Source organism: Abramis brama, assembly GCF_963993115.1.
Source record: "Abramis brama genome assembly, chromosome: 16".
Taxonomy (NCBI): domain Eukaryota; kingdom Metazoa; phylum Chordata; class Actinopteri; order Cypriniformes; family Leuciscidae; genus Abramis; species Abramis brama.
In genome coordinates, this window is record NC_139978.1 from 33,838,086 (window position 1) to 33,862,436 (window position 24,351).

Genomic DNA, 24,351 nt, shown 5'->3' on the forward strand with positions numbered 1-24,351 from the left:
AGCATTGTACATTTATCTCTATCTATCTGTCTGTCTATCTCTATATGTCTGTGTCTATCTGTCTGTCTATCTCTATATGTCTGTCTATCTCTATATGTCTGTGTCTATCTGTCTGTCTATCTCTATATGTCTGTGTCTATCTGTCTGTCTATCTCTATATGTCTGTGTCTGTCTATCTCTATATGTGTGTATATCTGTCTGTCTATCTCTATATGTCTGTATCTATCTGTCTGTCTGTCTCTGTCTTTCTGTCTACCTGTGTCAGTCTATCTGTATCTGTCTGTCTATATATTTATCTGTCTGTGTTTATATCTGTCCTGTCTGTATCTATCTATATATATGTCTGTCAAACTATATATGTCTATAATTGCATTTGTATCTGTTTGTCTGTCTATTTAACTGTATTTATCTATCTGTCTATTTATGTATCTATCTTTTATGTTTATCTGTATCTGATTGTCTGTCCATCTATGTCTACATCTACTAAATAAATTAAAAATGCACAAAACAGAAGTATAATTTTCTGTTGCCTATACTTCTGTTTTGTGCATTTTTAATTTATTTAGTAGATGTTATTGAAATTAATGTTCTGAATGTGATGACGTCGCGCCTGCGTTCAGGTGGAGCCATTCAGGGGCCGCAGATGAATGAGCACGCGCGCGTTCCCGAGCAGGGGACGCGAGTGACTGGAGAGGCAACATGTCCACCACAGCCGCTGCGCAGCTCAACAACAATGAAGAACAGGGACTCAACGGTAAAACCCCGTCCATGTTTCTGCAGGGAAAAGTCGGGAGGGATCCTAATGTCGCTTTAAATCTGTTTTATGTGCAGGTTTTATTTTTCTATGGAGCTTTAAAACGCTGTTATGCAACATCTATTGTCTCACTTGGCTCAATGGCTGGAATTTCCTCCTTTCTCTTAGGGGAGGGGTTAAAGGGCGGGAGATTAAGATGGCGTCATAACGCGAGAGCGAATGAGAATGAATGATGTGGCGTTACTTGGCAACTCTTAATGATTGATGGAACGTTAGCCAACCGTTAGCTTGATTTTAAGTTCGAGTGCCGTGGAGGCGGGGCTACGTTGATATCAAAACAAAGCGAAGAGGGGTTCTGAGAAAAATGGAGGCGGGGGCGTGTAAATAACTAATGAAACTGTAGGAGAGCTTAATTTATTTCGGCTTAATTTAACTGGCTATGGCGTTAATATTTTACTGTTCATTGTGTGCTCCATTCTGTTTTAGTTTTAGTAGCTGGGTTATTCCAGTTAAGCATTACTTCATACCCCCATCATATGGGTTATTACATATTGAATAAATTATATTTTTATCTTTTTAAAAACTGAAATCTCATTAGTTGGTTTCTTTTATCAGAATACCACAATTAAGTCAACACAAATGTTAATTTGAAATAATTTAGTAAATGTTGTGTTTGCCCGCCCTGTCCTGAAAACGGCAGTCTACATTGAGACATTTTCCTGTGTTGTTTCCCCCTCTTATTTCATCTTTGTGTATTCAAAGCGGTCAGATTTACTGGTCAGATGACCTCAAACCTCAGCACATTTTCTTCATTTTCACATTCATTCTGTACCTCTGAACAATTCCATTGGTTGCACGTGCAACCCATATTTCCTTATTTTGTTTGTTTGTGCATAACAATATATGTTAGTGCAGTTGCATCCTCTAGAACCAAATATTAACTCTTAATTCTTGCACAAGCATTGTAGATTTGAATATAAAGTAGATGAATCTTCATAATGCATTTATGCATATTTCTGCAAATGTTATAGAACGTTAAGAATGTATAAGTGTGCTCAGGCTCAATCAGTGCTTATTTTTGGGGTAATTTCTTTGGAAGAATGCTATTGTTAGATGCTATTAGTTAGCTGAACGCATATTCAAATTCATATTTAATGCATAATATGCATTATTACGTCACTTTACAACTAGTGCAACCCAACCAGTGTCACTGGTTGCACTAGTTGTAAAGTGACGTAATAAAGTAATTTAAGGTCCATCATGTGATTTGACAGGTGACAGTATCTCTGAAACCATCTGGAATCTTTCAAGAAGCCCCAAGGAACATGTCCAAACAAGTCAACATGATGTGTTAAAAAAAAAAAAAATGAAAATGTAATTTTATTACACCTTTAATACACGTTCATGCTCTTGTCGTGTAAATTCACCAATGCACGTTATTCTGAAAAATATATATATATTTTGTGAGATTTTCCTTTTCAGCTAATATCATCAAGCCCTCTCATTTTTCAGCCCCTCATATCAAATCTCACTTTTCACAATCAATTCCTGACGGATAAAATCAAGTCCCGTCCTACAATCATTCTTCTTGAATATTCTATTGCACTCGGAAATTTGTCACATTACAGTGGTAAAATTATTCTGGCTTTGTTTACCTATCCGATTTACACTCATAAACCTAGTGTTTTACCTACCTAGACAGCATGTATACATCCTATGATGCCCAAAATGCTGTCTAGATAGGCAATCCGATAGCTTTTGAGATGCACTCTGTCTTCTCTTACATTCTGTCCTCTCTTAGAGAGCTTTCAGATGGTGCAAACGCATTAAAATGAGTCCTTCTGTTTACTAGTTATCATTTAGTGGTGGTGAATAGTAGGTTTCTCAGCGTCTGTGGCACACAGACAGATCTGGGTTACAGACACAGTGGGGGGATGGGAGAGGGAAATCAGCGAGTGGTTTGATGTGCCAGAGATTACATAATCCTCCCTTCCTCCCGCTCCTGCCCTGCAGTGAATTCCATCGGAGCTGCTCCAGGATCAGTGCAACTAGAGCTGGTGTGTTTATAATATCTGTGCATTCATTTGAATATTTTACCACATCGATAGTCAGCCATTCATCACTTTTTGGCCTAGGATGTGGCCAAGTTAGGTTTTTATATTTTTTTTAGAATGCGAGTTGAGCTCGCCCATGCAAAACTCGTCAACACGTTGTCAAGGTGTTGCTATGCAGTTGTTATGGTGGTTACTACGTGGTACCAGATATGGCTTGTTGGGTCCCTTCTTCAATGCAAGTCTGTGGGAAGTCTGAGGTTTGTTGTGATGCAGTGTGACAACAAGAGCTGGTGGAAAATAGTCTGCCATGGCAACATGCCCATAACTGTGGGGAAATACGAGAGTTCATTGTTGTGGGCTGGCCTCTAGTGAAGGATTTTGTCATAATAAGATGATCAGACAAGCTCATTTAAACAGCATGCTGGCTTATTAGTGCTGCAATGTTGTTGATTATTTCCCTTGATGTTTTAAAAGGTTAGTTGTGATAATGATTAAATTAAAGGGCTAGTTCACCTAAAAATGAACATTCTGTCATTAATTATTCACCCTCATGTCGTTCCAAACCCATAAGACTTTCGTTCATCTTCAAAACACAAATTAAGACCTTTTTAAAGGTAGGGTAGGCATCTAGGCAATTTTTGGAGAGGCTAGCAATAGCTTTGAAAGCATAAGAAAGCATAAGCCACGCCTCCTTCAAAACATCAAGTCAAGTCATCTTCATTTATATAGCGCTTTTAACAATGTAGATTGTTTCAAAGCAGATTTACAGAGATAAACGTATAATTTAAGGTAACAGAGATTGTTTTGGCTTTATAGCGGTTCTTTAATAAAGTTATATTATGAATGCGCACAGCAGAGTTTGCAAAGCGTCATGAGACGAGAGACGGCGTTAAACTACCTCATGTCTCAAAGCACATAACATTACAATAATAATAAACATAAACAACTTAAAGAGCACTGACCTGTCCCACCTGACTGCTGCAGATTCATTTCGACGTTGATAGTGTTGGCACAGAAACACTTTATGGTCTTTTGCATTCCACAGATTATGTAAGGGTTAATGCCCGACGAGGTGTCCATTATCAGGTTTTAATGGACGGTTGCCTCCGCCGAAGTCCATTAATACCTGACAATGGACACCTCGAAGGGCATTAACCCGCTTATACCATGGTCACTTACGAAAGAAAGAAATATTTAATCAATTAATAATACTTTAATGTGTTTTAGAGTAAAAATCGTGAGGGTTTTTATTTATTAAGTCGAGCGCACTATTTAATATCTCCCGTATACAGGCGTTGCCAAGCAACGTGGCCACAGCGAGCCGACCGCAGCAGTTGATCAGTGAGTTTGAGCCAGCGCAATCATTTAGAACTGTCATCAGTTCCTAGGTGTACATTATCACTTTTTAATGGACACCCTGCAGCCAATCAGAATCGAGTATTCACCCAGACCATGGTATAAATATACATATACATACTTAATGATTGCTATCAGGATGTAAAGAGACTTTCAACCAGCATAACAAAAAATCTTTCTGGAACAAATCGCCTACCCTGCCTTTAATGAAATCTGAGAGCTTTCTGTCCCTCCATTGACAGTCTACGCAACTACCCCTTTCAAGCCCCAGAAACATAGTAAAAACATCATATTTTTTTGTAAATAAAGTGGTAAATTATGTTTTTTGCACAAACAAAGAACTCGCGTCACTTCATAAAATTGGTGTTAAACCACTGGAGTCACATGGATTACTTTTATGATGGTTTTACTACGGGTTTGGAACGACATGAGGGTGAGTAATTAATGACAGAATTTTTTTGGGGGGGTGAACTATCCCTTTAATAGAATTTACTTCTATTTTGTTTGGAGCAACAGCAGAAACTTAAAACCAACCACCCATAACACCATAGCAGCCACAAAACAATGCCTAGCAACATCTCATCACTCCATCATGTTATTAAAGCATCATGGGACCCGTCTGTGGATCTCTGTGTTGCCTAGCAACAGTGAGGTTCAAGTGGGACGCATACGTGTCTCATGTTTGCACCAGGTCAACAGAGGATGTGTGTTCTTAGAAGCCACTCTCATATTCACTTTTGAGCAAAATGTGTGTGTTTTTGGCTCACATTTGCTTAAAATGCAGGCATTCTCTCATAGCGTACACTGTCCTGATGTCAATCCCACAATCCCCTGAATGAGTCTGCCTAGAGAATGAATTGAAAACGCCCGCTCAGCTCCACACCAGCGGACACGTACACTAAGGGTTAGAGAGAGGTTAGAAACTCTCATGAAAGACTAAATTATTTCACTGGATTTAAAAAAATCAAATAAAAAAAATCAAACAAAGCTGGAATGCAGGAACTGTGGAAGAGCAGGAGCTGATGCTAATGACTGTTTTGTCTTTTTAGGGTCCTGGGTGGAGCTGGAGATGAACGGAAACACTCAGCAGCAGAACGCCAGCTTGCCCTCGCTGCTTCTGCTGGGGAATGGGAACCAAGGCGAGCCCCAGGCTTCACAGGCCCTGGAGGCCGTGCAGGAGGAAGAGGAGGTCCTAACAGGAGGACTGGAGCACGTGCCTTCCTCCTCCTCCATCCATAACGGAGACATGGAGAAAATCCTGCTGGATGCCCAACACGAGTCCAGCCCTAGCAGTTCATCCTGCAATAGGTATGACAGGTTTGTTCTTCAAACTCAAACAATCAAAATGACTGACAGGAAGAGAATGTTTCTGATTGGCTAAAAATGACTGGACTACTCCCCAGACCAGGGTTATTATAGTGCATTAGCACCCGCCCCCTTTTTTAGCAGCTCTGGTTCCGGAAGTATTTTTTCCATTCATTTTTAAAGAGTCTTCGTTAATGCTTCATAAGCCATGATATATATGCAAAATATGCATATATATTGAAATATTCTGAGAGTGTTGGGAGACCAACTCAATTTACATTTACATTTCGACTCTGATTGGTGGAATGTTCTGTACAGCATCATGGGTAATATAGTTTTTCACCACGAATTCTGCTGTTAAATGCAATGATTTTAAAACTAAGTTGAAATAATGCAGGCTGACATCTTCTTCTGTAGCAAATGCTATCGATAAACAACCCCTTTGCTCACAGTAGGACTGTCTTTGAAGGTTTAGAAGTTATCATTCAAAATCCATTTCCCTATGAAGAAAATTAATGGAATTTTTATTTCTGAAACCTGACTTTTTGCACTCTATTATAGTTCACTAAAACTAAAATATATATATATTTTTTTTAAAAGCTCTGTGTTTTTCCACATGTGCAGAGCTTTGATTTAGCTCTTTTATTCTTAGATCTGCAGCTTTCAATACGGTGTGATTCACTCCACACATGATTCAGGCGTCTGATTTGGTTTGTTTTCTCTGATCTGTATTTTACATTTCTTTGATGTGTGTTTACAGCCCACCACGACCACACAGTCCTGACCAGGATGAGGGGCAGATCATGTTTGATGTGGAGATGCCCAGCGAGAGAGACTGTCAGGTACACCGTAATCTAGAGTCATTACTGAACTACTGTTTAACAGTGATCTAGCGTGATAGTACTGTTATTTAAGGAGCACACCTTAATGAGTGCTGTCTTTTCTCATCTCTTTCAGTCAGATGATGATAGTCTGGAGAGGGACAAAGAGGATGATATCCTCATGAATAAAGGGGAGAGTTGGGTGGCAGACTGGTCCAGTCGACCAGAGAACATTCCCCCGAAGTAAGAACCCATATTAAACCATTTTGTGTCTATGTTCACAGTTTCATCATATGTGACATATTGCCACATGGAAAATGTCTTCATTTCTAAACAAATCCAATATATATACTTATTTTATATTCATAAAACATTCTATTTTTTGTGAAAGTGAAAATTTCTCTTTTATTTTTATCATTTTCAATTTAAAATATTTGATTGATTGATTGATTGATTTTAAATAATGTTTCTTAAAAATAGCTTAATTTCTTATTTATTTATTTTAAAGTCCCCGTGAACCAGAAAACGCTTTGTGACGTATTTCCAAGTGAAACGTATTGAATAGAGGGCGGGGTTTTACTTTAGCGCACGGAAGCAAATTTTCAGATTTTGATTAATGATTATCACAACAAACTATTTTTATGTGTATTATCTTGCATGGATTAATTGTTTACCTTAAGTGTAGTAATGTGCGCTAAGAAAGTAAATAGGGTCAATTTTGATTTCATGACGACTTAAGAAAAATAATTTTCTCAATAAATATTTAGTTTTATTTTATTTATTTTATATTTATTTATTTTAAATATAATGTTAAATATTATAATTATAATGTTATATATTATTATATATTTAAATATTTATTTATTTTAAATGTATTTTTAATTTAAAGAAAATGTTTTTTTATTTTATTTATTTTTTATTTTAAATATATATATTTTTTTTAATATTTTTTTACATTTATTTATTTTAAATGTATTTATTTTATTTAATCCCTCAGTAGGGTACCAAGCTCACAACAAAAGTATTCTGCAGTTTAGATAAAAGTATAATTGTCCTTTTTGACCGCTCAAATGGAATTCCACCTTTTTCTTATTCTATTCTTTTATTCTATTATTTTTTATATTATGTATTAATTAAAATAATTGTATTTCTTATTTATTGAAAAAAATATATTAAAAATGTTATAATAATAATAATTATAATTTAGATTTTTATTCCATTTATTGTTTACTTTAAAGTATCATGTATTAATTAAAATAATTGTATTTATTTAAAATGTATTATTTTATTTGGATATTTAATTATTTAAATAATATTTTCTTATTTTAAATATTTAAATACAGGACACCTCGACACCTCAGTAAGGTGCTAACAATAGTGTTCTGCAGTTTAAGTGAGATTAGTATAATGGTTCTCTTTGACCGCTCACAGGGAATTCCACTTCCGCCACCCGAAGCGTTCTGGATCGGTGTCTCTGAGCATGAGAAAGACAGGTGCTATGAAGAAAGGAGGCGTGTTCTCCGCTGAGTTCCTCAAAATGTTTATGCCCTCGCTGCTGCTCACCCACATCCTGGCTCTGGGACTGGGGTAAGTGCCAACACACACACCATATGTGACCCTGGAGACACAAAACCAGTCTTATGTTGCACGGGTATATTTGTGGCAATAGCCAACAAAACATTGTATGGGTCAAAATTATAGATTTTTCTTTTATCCCAAAAATCATTAGGATATTAAGTAAAGATCATGTTCCATGAAGATATTTTGTAAATTTCCCACCTTAAATATATAAAACATTTATTTTTGTGAATGGATGCAGCACAATCGCCAATAGAAATGGACAAATTTAAAGGCGATTTTCTCAATATTTTCTGCACCCTCAGATTCCAGATTTTCAAATAGTTGTATCTCGGCCAAATATTGTCCTATCCTAACAAACCATACATCAATGGAAAGATTATGTATTCAGCTTTCAGATGATGTATAAATCTCAATTTTAAAAAAATTACCCATAAGACTGGTTTTGTGGTCCAGGGTCACATATACTGCACCATCTCAACCTGTGCGTCTCACAATAATCACTTCAGAGCAACATATGAATATAGCTGCAGTGTTGATGCTTGCTGATACTATTAAGAAATGATATAACTACATGGTCTTACATGTACAAGTAATTTAAGAAGTAAAAAACATTTTGGCAGGTAAAATGTATTTATTTGTACATTAAGCTTTAATGTTCAATGTTCAATTTATTTATAAAGCACATATTAATACAACGAAGGTTGACCACAGTGCTGTACATGGGACAAAGTAAAATAATCATAAAAACACGTTCAAATTCTATAACATTGCCACAGACAATCACAAAATAAAACCTCAAAATCAATGCGGCATTAATAATAACCCGTTACACCACTAACACAGCACTCATGAATGATCAAATGGCAATATGAAAAAATATGCTTTTAAATGTCGTTTAAACTCTCTAAGAGAGGAACATTGCCGGATATAATGAGGTAAACTATTCCACAGCCTGGGAGCAGCGGCCGCAAAGGAGCGGTCTCCTCTCATTTCCCGGTACGTCTGCGGGACCACCAAGAGATTTAATGACTCGGAGCGCAATACTCTCTTTGGTTTCTTCACTTGGATCAGATCAGCTATATATGTTGGGGCAGTGCTATGAAGTGCTTTAAAAACAAATAAAAGTATCTTAAAATTAATCCTGTAGGAAACCGGCAGCCACTGCAGTTCTCTTAATACAGGAGTAACATGCTCATTTTTCCGAGTGCCTGTCAGAAGTCTTGCAGCCTCATTTTGGACCAGCTGTAATCTGTTTAAGCTTTTGTGTTGAACACCATAGTACAGTGCATTACCATGGTCCAATCTTGAAAAAATAAAAGCATGAATTACCTTTTCCAGGTCCTTCCGTGTTACAAAGGGCTTGATTTTAGCGATTAGTCTCAACTGGAAAAAACTAATTTTGGCTACTTCATTTATCTGTTTATCGAATTTCAGTGCACTATCACAAATTATACCTACGTTTTTTACATGAGGCATCCGAAAAGGGGATAGTGTACCCAATTCAATTTTGGATATATCAGCAGACTCAGAAGGGCCAAATAAAATCAGTTCAGTCTTCGATTCATTTAGACACAGAAAATTAGCAGACATCCACCTCTTAATCTCCCCAAGACACTCTACCAGCCTTTCTACAGCAGTAGGGACAGTTGGTTTCAAGGGTAGATACAGCTGGGTGTCGTCTGCGTACACTGAAAAAAATTTGGAGTAGGATTTACTTGAAAAAAGCTAGGCAACTTTTTTCACTCAGAAAATGCTAGTAAATTTACAAAGATTTGCCAAGTAAAAACCTAAACATATTCATCAGTAGCTTTAATTAGAAATCTTTAAGTTAAATTTACTTGGAATATGGAATTAAGTAAATTTTACTTAACCTAGTTAAGTGAAAGTAACACAGAAAAAAAGTAATTTTAACTAGTAAAAGGTTGATTAATATCGATTTAGTTGAAATTTCCTTTGCATTACATTTCACTCAAACAATAATATTGAATTATACCAATCATTTATAGTATGTGCTTTACTTAGATTATCTAAGTAATTTATACTACAGCATGTCAGATGTTAAGCATCATGTGAATGCAAAGACCTCAATACTTGGTAGACAATACACAATGACGGTAACATTTGATGGATCGTTTTTGTGTTTGAATGTGTCATTTTGAGCAGAAAATTTACTCGAAATGTCACAAAATGGCAAGTTACTAATCCTGACAACAAAAGCAATGATAAAACAGTGTAAATACAGCTGGAAACCAGTGAAAAATTAACCTCATTAATTATTCAAGGTCCAGTGCATGATGGGAACCCCAGTATCAGAAAAGCTGAGTAATTTTTACTTAATTTTATTGAGTTGATATTTACGCTTTCATTTCTACTCGCTTGAATTAAGTACTGATATGGAATTTACTTCGTTTTTTTAATTCTTGCCTGAACTAACTTTTTCATGTAAATTACATTGTTGTTTTTTTCAGTAGTATTTACTTCACCAAAAAATCTTTTTTTACAGTGTAGCAATGAAAAAACACGTCATATTTACTCATGATCTGACCTAAAGGAAGCATATAAAGTGAAAAAAAGACTGGTGCTAAAATAGGTCCTTGTGGAATACCACACGATAAAGGCGCTGAGGTCGACGTACATTCTCCCATCTGAACAGAAAAACTTCTGTTTTGGAAATAAGACTTTTTCCAATTTAGGGCATTTCCTCGAATACCTACGTAATTTTCTAAGTGCGAGATTCAAATATTATGGTCAATTGTATCAAACGCTGCTGTAAGATCCAATAGCAGAAGTAAGGTCACATCACCAATGTCTGTGGCCATAAAAATGTCATTAAATACTTTCAATAATGCAGATTCTGTACTATGTTGTTTTTTGAACCCCGACTGAAAAACTTCACCGATAGTATTGTCAGTAAGGAAGGACTCAAGCTGAATAAAGACCAAATCTTTGCTAGATAAGGAAGCTTTGAGATTGGTCTATAATTGCATAGCACACTCTTATCTAGGTTTGATTTCTTCAGCAAAGGATGTACAATGAACAATTCCAGAAACTCTTATTAATTATTGATAATACAAATGGACCAATCAGCTCAAAAACTTTCTTAAATAGCGTTGTAGGCACAATATCTTGAGGAGAGACTGTCGGCTTTAGCTTACAAACAATATCTAAAAGAGTGGATAAGGAAATAGGCTCAAAATCAGACAATCAGAGTTACAGGTGTATCCATAGGCTCATGTGAACACTGTTGTATATTCTTTCGGATGTCTGATATACGTCCGACAAAGAATTCCAAAAGATTTTCACATAAATCCCTAGGTATATCTCCAGGCACCTCTAATCTAGGGTTCTTTAAGTGCACTTATAATGTCAATCAAGGTTTCCTGCACCAGAAAGTCGTAATTTAGTTTTACATGCCCTGACCCTCTGTTTTGGCTACTGCACCTGTACGACTTTTACTTGTTAACCAATCTGAAATGAGCAACAACATCCCCACCAAGATGCCAAATATTGAATATGCGTTATGTAAATGTGGGTGGTCATACACTACCTTTCAAAAGTTTGGGGTGGTAAGATGTTTTTCAAAGAAGTCTCTTCTGCTTACCAAGATTGTATTTATTTGATTAAAAAAATACATTAAAAATGAGAAATATTTTGAAATATGATTACAATTTAAAATAACCCTTTTCTTTTTATAATGTAATTTATTCCTGTGAATTTTCAGCATCATTACTCCAGTCTTCAGTGTCACATGATCCTTCAGAAATCATTCATCAATTTCCTCATCTAAAAAGCATATCTTATTATCATCAATGGTGAAAACAATTGTGCTGCTTCATAGTAATATATTTAGTATATGTATCTATTATATTCAGTTTTATTCCAGTATGCATAATTATATATGTACAATACATTTATATCCAACTAAAAGCTGATGAATTTACTGAATGAACAATATTACTTGGCACTGAAGACTGAATAATGATGCTGAAAATTCAGCTTTGCATCAAAAGAATAAATTACATTTTACAATATATTCAAATAGAAAACAGTTATTTTAAATTGCAATAATATTTCACAATATTATTGTTTTTACTGTATTTTTGATTAAATAAATGCAGCTTTGGTGAGCAGAAATCTTACCGACCTCCAACTTTTGAACGTTAGTTTGTTTGTATTAAATATGTACTGTATTAATATTATATTATACAAATATTATGTTTTTTTTAGGGTCTACATTGGGAAGAGGTTGACTACGCCCTCCACCAGCTCATTTTAAACCGGATCAGACCCCAGTGCCTGGACGCCCCATCATGAGCAGTCGTGGCACAGCGGTGGCCAATCGCGTGATGATTCCTCCTCTCTCTCTCTCTCTCTCTCTCTCTCTCTCTCTCTCTCTCTCTCTCTCTCTCTCTCTCTCTCTCTCTCTCTCTCTCTCTCTCTCTCTCTCTCTCTCTCTCTCTCTCTCTCTCTCTCTCTCTCTCTCTCTCTCTCTCTCTCTCTCTCTCTCTCTCTCTCTCTCTCTCTCTCTCTCTCTCTCTCTCTCTCTCTCTCTCTCTCTCTCTCTCTCTCCTCATTTCCCCTGTCTGTCTTTCTCTTTTCTTTGAATCCACGCCCCTGGTTTCCCATCACCCCCTCTGACCTTTATCAGTGTCGCAATTCCTTGCCCTCTAACGCCGTGGCTTACTGACATGTTTTATATGTTTTTATTTGGACATGTTCTGATTTATTCACTGATGCAAGCTAGAGCCCCAGTTACCACTCCATCACTAAAACCACGGCATATTATCTTTTATTTCTGCATGACGCATTTCATATGCAACTAATATGGAGTCTCTGTGTGCTCCTGGGTGTGGCCAGGAATCTTGGGAAATTGTAGGTACCACTGGACTGATACACAGTATAGTGCCATCTTTATATCGAGTTTATTGACTCCTAATAGGAAATTTAGTGAGGTTTCACACTAGAGAAATCATTCTAGAGAGATAATTCTGTGCATTTGAGTTACTTCCCTTCATGTGCGACAGAATCATAAACGCATGTTAGTCATTTCGATGACTTTTATAGGAGAACGACCGCTTCATGAGACTGTTTGAAGTCATTCTTTACATAATGTGCGCTTGCTGCATTATGTTGGACTGTTACAGTTATTTTCAAGACTTATTTCATGTAGAATGTAAACCTTTATAGGTTTCTCTCAGTTCTGTTGTTGGGAGTTTCTGAATATTCAGTTTGCTCTTCCCTTCCAGAAAGATCCAGTATGACAGATACAAAACTCAAGCAAACTTTATTTCACAGTGTCATTGTTACTCGTTACATGTAGTTACTGTTGTAATAACTATAAATTATGCACAATTACATGCAACTAACCCTAAACCAACCCCTATTCCTAACCCTATAGTAAGTACATGTGGTTAATTATTAATACTCGGTACTTCAATGTATAATTACAGTGTAACACGGACACCTTAAAATAAAGTGTAGCCCAGCAGAGTATAAAAACATAAGAAAATCACAAATTTACATGTTTTTCTAATCAAAAGACCTTAAGCTAAAGAGATCAGCATGGACGTACATCTGTTTAAGAGCCAAACTGGTCCGGTTATAGTTGTTTTTAGAGTTTCTAGGAAAGCTACACACACATACAAACTTACACTCTCTTCTTTGCCTTGATGCATATCCTTCTCGCAGCATTTTCTGACTGTGTATCTCAGTGCCAAAGGGTTTCCACCGCCAAACCCAACACGAGTCCCTCGCACTTCTCGCAGACTCTGCCTGGTTTGAGTGGATTATTTGTCTTCATTTTAACAACACCTTACAAGGCCTTTGATTTTACTGTGAACACCCTGTTGATATTAGTCATAGTGTTTCTAAGGTTGTGTATAATACGCTGTTGTACGTACTTTTATCAAAACAACACATCCACACTCCGTCTACATATTTTTAAGTTTCGTTTTACATATGAAACTACTCGTTTAGAAGACTTACACTTGCCGATATACAGATGAAATCTGTTGTGAACACGTCCGGCTCATATTTCATGCCATGATTATATTCTAATTTATAAAGACCTAAGCCAGGTTTAAGATACTGAGGTATTATTTGCATGACAATTAAGCAAATGTTCTCATTGCCATATTGTGAAAAAAAAAATACATAACTATGTATTACACAAATTTTTATTGTAATACAGTAAAAATGTCATGGAAATAATGTCATAATTTAACACACACATATATATATATATATATCCCCAATTAGGGGAAAAAGATAACCTGGACATTTTCTAGACCGGTATTTCACCCTCACATTATTCTAGTAGCACTTCTACTAAGCAAAGTGTGTTTAAAAGACCTTGAAACCTCATAGTTATAGTCCAGTGAGAGTTCTGCTACTTTAACCAGATAACAGCTCACCCTTTGCATTGAGGCCGTCTGTGTCTGTGTCATTGTGCCACACTTTACTTCTTTACTCTGTTTTCATGCTTTTCATGCTGTCTCGGAGGGGGAGTGGAAATACAAGAGGCCAATTTAGTGTCACTTCAGCCGTGCCTCGAGTTTTGTTGTTTGCACCTTTTCTGAGCCCCATTGCATGCGTGTGTTCAGAGAATCCACGTCAGGACCAGCGGCGGAGGTCAAGTTAGTTTTCCCCTGCGTGGGGCGGAAATGACGACTGTGAATGGAATAGCTGTAGCTCATGTCAGATACGATAAGCTAGCCCTGCCTGGTCTATGTTGGGTGGGATCACCATACGAGATGTTTTACGCACATTATTATGTTTTCTTTCTCTGTTATATCTCTTGTTGTTTTGAATTTTTGCTTTAATCATGAGTATGGATACTGGAGGGCGGGGCCCTCGTGATTGACAGCTCTACAATGTGTTTCGTTTGAATTCCAATCGTGACTGGAGTGATGAAGCAAAGAACATGTAGTTTCTTGTATTTCGCTGGTATTGGAGGAAAACTGAACTGATATTAAAATATAACCCTGACATTCATATTTTCTTTTGTTGTCTTTCCATTGTTGGTTTGTGTCCATGTTGAACATTTCTCATTTGTTTTGCTTTTGCCATGTGACAAGTAAGGAAGTGATATGAAACCCATTAACTTTTCCTACAATATTCATTCATCAAATATTCTTGCACTAATCTACATGTAGAATTAAACAAATAGTCAGTTTGATGCTGCAGAGATTCCCAACTTTTTTTTGTTGTTGTTAATATCAGTAAATGTTCTCGTAAAATGCAAGTAAACTAAATATTTTTTCTTTTTTAGTAATTGTTTGTTTTTATTTTTTACATACACTTCTAGGATTTAATTCATTTTTAGCTTTATATCAATTCACGAAGCCTCTGCGGTTTCTTAACTCACCGTAAGAGTGCTTTAATAAACCAGGAATTGTTGACAGTCTCAAAAGCTTCATATACTGTAGTCCAAATTCAAACCAAATACCATTAAAATCAAAAGGGGACATGATGGTGGCCCCCTAACTGAAACACACTCTTTTTTTTCTTAAATTGTGACTGGTTTATTAGAATGCTGTTCCAGGATTTCTACAGTTCAAACAGTAGACCATGGCGCTAATGCCAAGATCATGGGTTTGATTCCCGGGAACTAATAAAATTGACCTTAAATGCAATGTATATAAAAGCATCTGCCAAATGGATAAATGTGAAAGACCAGCATGTGTCTTTAGCTTTATCATTTAAACCTAATGGCCTAGAAAAAAAATGTTATTAACTTCCGCCAAACTAGATTTTCCATCTCTCGACAACTTTGCATGTTGGTCAAACCATGTAACAGATCAATGAATTAACTAACCAGGAAAGACTGGCTGTATTAGCATGAACACCAAATAGCATTTTATATATGATTGCCAGAATGACTTGATGCATACAAGTCAAATTTGAAGACTATGGTGAACAGTTTCTCTGGATTCACTCTATAGGCTATTTAATGGATTTTTTGCACCTTTTTGTTCACGGATAATCCTTCTAAATTTGCCCAATCTATGCCAAAATTGGCTCAAATCCTATTCAGATCAAGCCTCATAAAAGACACCAAATTAATGTTGGGTGTTCAGTGCGATTCTCCAAAAACACCTTAATGAATTTGTCGGTGAAGGCACAAAACGGCAAATTAGGAAGTACCAGAAATGGTGTCCTAGTAATTAATTTGATTACAGTTCTGAGTTCATGTCAAATGCTGTTATTAAAAATTGAAAATCTACACTTGGCCTTTGAACTACTTTTCCTATGACTACCACTTGGAGGGCTGTAACCAATCCACTCAACGTGGCATTGATGCATTTGTCACTGCATGCAATTCTTAATAAATCAATGGCAAACACATTCAAGCATTTTCCATTTATCCGACGTTTATATTTATCCATATTTCTTGCCATTTCTGAAGGTAAGATAGTAGGCTACCACCATCATTAAGTTCTCGATGGACTGAAAGCTAATTTACTGGTGCACGAGTGTGTGTGTGTGTTTGATGGAATAACTCGCGCGTGAACTGTGAATGCATGTGATTGTTGAGCACTATGAATGTGGGGTTTTGTGTGTTTTATTTGGTGAAAAGTCTCCACAGACAGGCAAGCATGCGACCTGCGCTCTGATTGGTGGTGTCTCCTGTCCTGATGCATGTGTTACAGGTACAGAAAACCGCATGGTATACTGTTACGTGCAAACTTTAAATATGAAAAGCTAACAAATGCTTCAGCGAGAGATACAATCAACATGGCGTTCTTTTTAAAGAGATAGTGCACCCAAAAATGAGAAATCTGTCACTCGCTCTCATGACGTTCATATTTGTTTGACTTTCTTTCTTCTGTAAAACATTAAAGTCTTCACAAAGCTCTTTTCTATTAGACAGCTCAGTGACCACATGCAAACAAAATTATAATAATTAAAGCGAAGATGGCTTAAATATATGGGTCTGTTCCTCACAAAAAGTACAGAAAACATCAGAATTTAGCGCATTTTTGTCTTATTTTTATGGTTTCTCTCTGCCAAAAGAAAAACCTCTCCCCCATATTTCCTTCACTTGCCTTAATTATTGCATGCTGAACTTTTATTTTGTTTATTTGGATGGTTGGTCTAAGCACAACCAGCGTTAGTTCTCATAAGTCACTCACTGTGAATAATTTTCACAACAGATTCAGTAACATTTAGATCTGTATCTGTTGATTAGCTTTACTTAAGTCTGTTTAGTGATTACTGTGATCTTTCCATGTGTTCTGAACCTGTTTTTTTTTTCTCCTAAAATCTGTCCGTAGATGGACACAGAGCTGTAAGCTTTCTTTTGCCAAAGCATTTTTGCCTGCCTTTGTAAAATATAAATTCACGACACTTGTGTATATCATGTCTCGTGTTTTGTTTGCATTAAAAGTAGATAAACGATGAACAGAGTTTTCATGTGATTTCCGAACGTGTTTATATTTCTTAAAATGCAACTGAATCTCATCTGCTAAAAGAGCATTTCGAGGTAATTTATTCTCACTTTAACATTTGTGTAACATCATGTCTGATATTTAATATTAGAATACTGCATATTACACTACGTAACAATGAACTTAGTGGGCTATATTGTCACATGCAGTGTTGGGGAAAGTTACTTTTAAAACAAAGTAATGTTACATGATTGTGTTGCTCCCTGAAAAGTAACTAATTGCGTTACTTACTTTTAGTAAAAAAGTAATATTATGTTACCTTTGCATTACTTTTTCTCTCCTAGGCTGGGTTTGCTTGTTTTTAATTAAATAAAAATGTATTCTAAGGTGACGTAGTTACACTTTACTGCATGTAATAACAGTGAATTATGCATAATTACAAGTAAATAACCCTTAACCAACCCCTGACCCTAACTCTATATTAAGTGCATGTAGTTAATTAATATTACTCTCTACTTATCTGAGTAAGTACAATGTAACTACGTCACCTTAAAATAAAGTGTAAGCAAAACAAAACAAAAAACAGTTCTGTTTTTGGCTAATGTAAAGGCCATTTCACACCAAAAGTGAAATGAATAATGAGTAACTTGCGTTACTTATTTTGAAAAAGCAACTCCGATATTTTGTTGTAAATGTATCAGTAATGCATTACTTTACAAGTTACTTGAAAAAGTAATCAGATTACGGTGTTACTTGTAATGCGTTACACCAAGAACTGGTCACATGACATGCATAGGAATCACGCCCATAAAATAAAAAGTTATTTTGTATTTTTAATCTGAATTGTCGCCTAATCGTATGATAAATCAATAAAGAAGAGTAAATATTGCACATTATTTACACTGATTCTAGGATTTTTTTTTTAAACTAGAGGTGCATAATTTAGATAAATTGTTCCTTACATAGTGCAGGAACAGTATGTTAGTATGCTATTCTAAATATAGTCAGTGATAATTTGCACATTACTGCCTCCTAATGGCTGAAAAGCCAATGGATGGTAAAAATTAAACACTGTGGTCATTGGCAGTAAACAAACATCCTTCCAGATCCACAGATACTACAAGATGCACACTGTGATTTAAGACACTCAGAAGAGCAAGTGGAGGTTTATAACATGCTTGTAGTTTGCATGCTGGAGCTGGTTTCAGCTTGTAAAGCAGCTCACTGGTTGTTCCTTATACACAATCACATTGTCTTATTCTATTCAACAATATGAGATGCTTACAAATAGTGTGTACACTCATTTTGCTCACATTGATAAAGAACGATTAGCCATGCAGTGAGAACTAGGCCATGAAATACCAAATGATCTCACACAAGAGCAGGATCCATTGTGCTGCCGGTGGTCTTCATTTATGGATGACAGGCGTAGAGGACCAGCCTATGCCCAGTTACCCACGGCAACCATAGAAACTCAGTGGGAGGAGCCTGTGGGCTTCCATTCACGTGATTGGCTGCTGGCAGGTGTTCTGAGGTTTCATATGCTGAGGTGGAGGGGCTGTGTGTGAAGGAGAAATGCTTAATTCATTATTTGTCAACATATTCACTTGTTATCATTTTCCCCATAATAGGCTATTTAAATATGAGATCTCTCAAAAGAGAAATCCTTAAAAATCTGACTTATTGACCAGTAGGCCTGACACTTTCAAATTCCTCAATTTATTTTCATTGACATATAAAGTCACACGTATTGTTTAATACAACAAGGTACAAAGAATCAAATAATCTTCACCTGTATTATACATTAATTGTATTATTAGTCCTAATCAAATATATTATATTGCTCAATGGTTTCATCATTTGAAACATCAGACCCATAACTCACTATGCTTTATCCCACTATAATAATAAATGAATCAATAAATTAAGCTGCTAAACATAAAAAAAAACAGCTATATTAAAACTTAAAACAATATATTTCCCAACAGCTTTTATTTTATTTCATAAATTTAATTAGGTCTTTAGGGATAGACCAGGCCAGAAGACTGGTTTGTATAAATGCTAATAGTTTTATTTTATTTGACTTTTGAATTGGGTTGAATTGTTTATCTGAACAGCAAACAAAACTAAACAAAATCTGTGTAGTTTTTATACAAAATGTATAGGCTATTATCCCCCCAAAAAGACTATCAACAGCCAGGGATATGAAACATTTTTATCAGTTCATTTTATACAGAAAATGTAACTCTTCTGAATGCTTTTATGTTTCACACAAGTGTATCATCAAAATAAGTTTGTGATTGTATAGGAATACATAGAAAATCTATAGAAATAGAATTGATTCCTTAACGTGCGTGTGTGTGCGTGCGTGCGCGTGTGTGCGTGCGTGGATCAGGGTGGGGTGTTGCGCTGCGCATGCACGGTGGCTTTGGCCGCGTAAATCTCCATCGGTGTCTGTCTGGAACGTCCTGCCGCTGCGCCGGAACAAGAGAGAAGAGCCCGTCTCCTGAAACCGAGGGGAAACTTCATCATCCACCTTTAGAATCTCTGCAGGATTGTCTGGAAACATCCCACCATCGCATCCGGGTTGTTTAGTGCCGACAGCGGCGGGTGTCATTGAGCTTCTCCAAACGCGCATCGGGAACCATTACGCGTGCGGATCTCCAGCCATCAGCGCAGAGATGTCCGGATACCAGGGCAAAAAGAACATCCCTCGCATCACTGTGAGTACAGATCAACACGAATGATGGTCTGACAGCACTCGCGATTATGAATATGAGGTGATGAGGTGATGAAACGATGACAGCGACTCCTAACAGGAGCGGAGATTCCTATAATGGCATTTCAATGCTGAAATGATCAAGTTAAGCCTAATATGTGCAGTTTGCGGTTTTGTGCTTTCACGGTGGTCCAGTCATGCCAATACCTTTACATCAGATGTTGGATTACTGTCACCTCTCATTTCAGTGTCACACACACACACACACACATTCAGACCCACTTATCAAACGGGGTTCTTTGTGGGTCAGATCCATTGAAGCTCCGCTGGGTCCCACTGGATGAATATTTTACCTTATGGAAAGCTGTCGTGCATGCGTTATAAAACAGCCTCGTTTAAATAGAATATAATGCATTATCCCAAGCCATGAACATTGCAATACTTCAATTTATTACATTCAATCCTATTTTGTTGCTAAAATGTGTCTTATAATGTTGCTATATCATGTCACAAATGAATATACAGTAATTAATCACTGGTGATTTTTTTGTGACTAGTGTCTCTGTATGCATTGAAATCATCCGCCATCAGAAGTATTATTATTTTTTTCAACATTAAAAATGACTGAATGCAAAGCTGTTCAGCCTTCATGCATACATGTATTATTTTAAGATCCTAGGAATATGTCTCATCTACCTAGGAATATCTTATCTTCAGTGAAGCGTTGCATCATTGCAGTTCTTTGGAAATCTTTGTGAATTATGGTTTCGCATGCACTGAAAACTTGAAAAACTAGCTTGTGAAAAGCATGCATACATCCTTCAGGATATATCATAGCCTCAAATCAGAGAATCGAATCAAGCATTATTCACTATTCCAACTGAGCCTTCAAATGTATATATCTATTGCAGAAATGTATCTTACAATATAGGCTATATCTTCAGTGAATGATGACTTTGTCAAAATTCATTAATGTAAAAAGCAGCTTCGGTTTAAATGCCGGAGCAATGGCCTCCTCGTACACCCCCGCTGGTTTGATAGCCGTGGCAAATGCAGAAACCGTCTCCAGAGGAAATGGATGAAAATCCTCTTCTGAAAAGTAGGTCAGTGAATGTAAAGTGTATGTCATGGTATGTGGTGACACTTTCCTCTGTAATACATGTTCCGTTCACCACTGGCCTATCACAGTGCAAAGACAGTGTGCACTGCATTCGATATTCTCTGGGATTGTTTTAGAGGCGGTGATCTGGTTGCAGAAGGCCTGCAGGAACGGACAGATCTGGGACAGGAGGGAGAAAGAGGAAAACTCTGCCTTTGCCGGTAGATCTTGCCTTTAGCTCTTAAACGTCAGCTAAGCTTCAGCCATCTTAAGGGATGGTGATAAGACTGCCAGTGGGTGGCAAACACTGATACTATACTGCACTACACACTCAAAGACTTAAAGGACTAGATCACGTTATGTCATTGTTCCAAATCTGTATGCTGTTCGTTTTTCTGCGGAGTGTTTGAATATTAATACAGCTCTTTTGCATACAATGACAGTTTATACTGAAATCAACTGTCAGGCTCTAACAGGAGCAAAAAAGCACAATACAATAACCTACAACTAGTCCATATGACTGATGTACTATATCTTATGATATTGTTTATCAGCTTTGATGAGGAACAGACCCACATTTTTTCTTCGCAAAGATTTTAAATCTCATTTGCATCCATGTGTTTAGAATCAAAAGCTGCCATGTGCTATTGTAAATTAAAGCCGAATGTGAATGGCACCCCAGTTAATATACGTGGAAATGTGAATGAGATTGTATGGGAATGATCTGCATGAAGATTCTTAACCATGTAAAGCCTGATTTATGAAATAATAGGCAAAGAAAAATCTATTGTTTTGAAACAGAAGAATAGTGAACCTTGAGACAATATATATATATATATATGTATAAAAGTTTGCATATGTGTTTTATGTTTTGTGTCATATCTAATACATCAGGCTTTTATGGATCATATATGATGATATAGTGGGAATATGAAGCTCATACTCGAGGAGTAAAAAACACATAAATTGTGTTGGCCCAAACTGAGCAAAAATATGCAATTTGGTGCAAATGCTGCTGATATTTATAAGGGAAAAAAATAAGATGACATTCTGATGCTTGTAATGTAAATCAGTGAGATATTTATAATAGTACAGCAGATACTTACATAAAATGCAAATATCAGATCTCACTCTATATCTGCCAGTCTTTGTAAGATGATATTTAAATGCTTAGTTTTATGATCAACGCTCTGTAGTTTTAAAACATATAATGCAATACAATATAATGATGATTGAGAGATGAACAAATAAACCTTCATTAAAAGCCTGATGGATCATGTTTCGATACTCACATGATTTTTCTAAAAAAAAAAGATGTATAATCAAGTAAACCTCAGTTTTTACCCTGAAATATTACTTACTATTTGAAAGTTATTCTTATGTTTGCTCTATAAAAAATTATTTAAAAGCAAAAAGACAAGGGCTGAAGGGGGACGTTTTTACAATTATACTAAAATTATACTTCTTATACTTCAATCTCATTTTATCATTGTCCGGCAGTGTCACATCGCCACACCACTCATGACAAACATGGCCTGAGCACTCGATCCTTTCCCTCTGAACACACACACACACACACACACACACACGGCCCACATTCTAGGCATGTTTTCTGCAGCAATCACATTCCCACAGCCCAGACAATGTTCTACTTCGCCTGACTTCATCATCCGCAGCGTATCGAATGTCTGAGGGATCCGCTGGTTTTATGTTGTTCTCTCTCATGCTCTCATTGTCTTGATAAAAGTGCAGTCGTTCATTCCCTTTGACCCCCATTTGAACTGGTGACAGCAGTGAAGCTCACCTTAAAAAACTCAGATGTGTGTCATCAACCCATCATGATAGATGCTCTGAAACTTTAGGTGCATTCACACCATGTCGTAATTTCGAGATTTCAATCAGGTTAAAGCATTCAAGGCCTAGGATTTACAACTTGTAAGCTGGGAATATTCAGAGAGCTCCTACTTGTACCATGTGACCGCTGTACCACCTTACTGCTGCAGATTAATTTAGGCGTTGATTGTGTTGCCATAAAAAAGCTAAACTCGAACAGCTCAGAGTAGAACATCATGTGTTGTCATCTCGAAATTACGGTAATCATGACATGGCGTGAATGCAGCATTTTATTGTTCAATGCTCAGCAGTTCTGATAGCAGTCTTAGTAGTATCAGAGTTGATTGGCCTGGACCCAGAAGACAAGTTATAAAGACTAAATGTTCTATTAATGTTTAAAACGTCCAATGTTTTTTCTTGGTTATGCGAATGTTAAGGGAACGTTCCATTTTATCATTTTGCAAACATAATGGGATTGTTATTTTTCTAACCACACATCTCTTCTGAAACCCCAAGACCGAATGTTAGATTATCTGAGAAACGGGAGACTTAAACAGTTTGCTCTCCATTTAATCTCACAACAACCATCTAAAACACATGATAGCTAGAAATCTCCTTTGTGATGTTTTATGTTTTACATATAAATGTAGTCCTGGGGTCCTATCTTTCACCCAGCGCAATTGACTTTGTACACCGACGCATGTATCATTCCTATTTTGCACCCGACGCACAGCGGACTTTTCCCTCCACAGACGCACGTCGGTAAATTAGGAAATGAACTTGCGCTCCCGGGGGCGGTTCAGCGAAAAGAGGAGGCGTGTTCCGGCACAAACGTTCCCTGGTGCTATTTTGCAGTTTCAGAAAACAATTCCGTCACAGACCAGGAGAAACCTAGTCTAAAGTCAGTGGCGCGTTATTCAGATGCTATTTTAAGGGCGCATGCCTGGCCATAATGTAGTGTGTGCACAACGCCATACACTTTGCTTCTCTCATCTACACAGACGCAGCAGTTGCCATTTTTGCAAACCATACATAATTACAAGGAAAAATATTCCACACGAGGGAAATCATTGTGGTGTCCATGAAGATGTGAAAAAATAGGCATAAATCTAGCTTACACATTTACCCAAATTATCATACGCCTGTTTAATCGAAGCTAATTTGGGTGTGTTTCTCCCATCCCCAATGTAACTTCTCTGTCTTTTACGGCCCTGACAAGAACGGGTGTTTGGTGTTTTAAGCCCCCAACGGCGCCGGAGGCTTGGGTAGGTTTAAGGTTGAGGGTAGGGTTAGCTGCCTCTAAGGAGCCATTGGAGGCTTAAAACACCATCGAGCGACGAGAACGTCGGTCTCCTCGGCTGTGAACCGCTCCTGGCGTGCGCCTGGCAAATGTGAGATGTCGCTCTGATTGGTTTATTTCACGTTACGCCCAAACCACAC

The 24,351-nt window shown here is 36.9% G+C and overlaps 2 protein-coding genes across 2 annotated transcripts in view; both read left to right on the plus strand.

The window, feature by feature from the left end:
- The first annotated feature begins 641 nt into the window (after positions 1-641).
- bnip3la (BCL2 interacting protein 3 like a) lies at positions 642-14,864 on the plus strand. The gene is made up of 6 exons (XM_084086643.1): positions 642-754; positions 5,214-5,472; positions 6,230-6,311; positions 6,427-6,533; positions 7,722-7,877; positions 12,099-14,864. Exons 1-6 carry the CDS (start codon positions 700-702, stop codon positions 12,145-12,147), a joined length of 708 nt encoding a protein of 235 aa, XP_083942769.1. The 5' UTR covers positions 642-699; the 3' UTR covers positions 12,148-14,864.
- A 4,784-nt stretch (positions 14,865-19,648) lies between these two features.
- The window catches only part of dpysl2a (dihydropyrimidinase like 2a), a 29,021-nt gene continuing 24,318 nt past the window's right edge, over positions 19,649-24,351 (plus strand). The window contains exon 1 of the mRNA XM_084138451.1: positions 19,649-19,983. Within this exon, the coding sequence (XP_083994577.1) occupies positions 19,942-19,983 (42 nt within the window). The 5' untranslated portion in view covers positions 19,649-19,941. The remainder of the gene's footprint in view (positions 19,984-24,351) is intronic.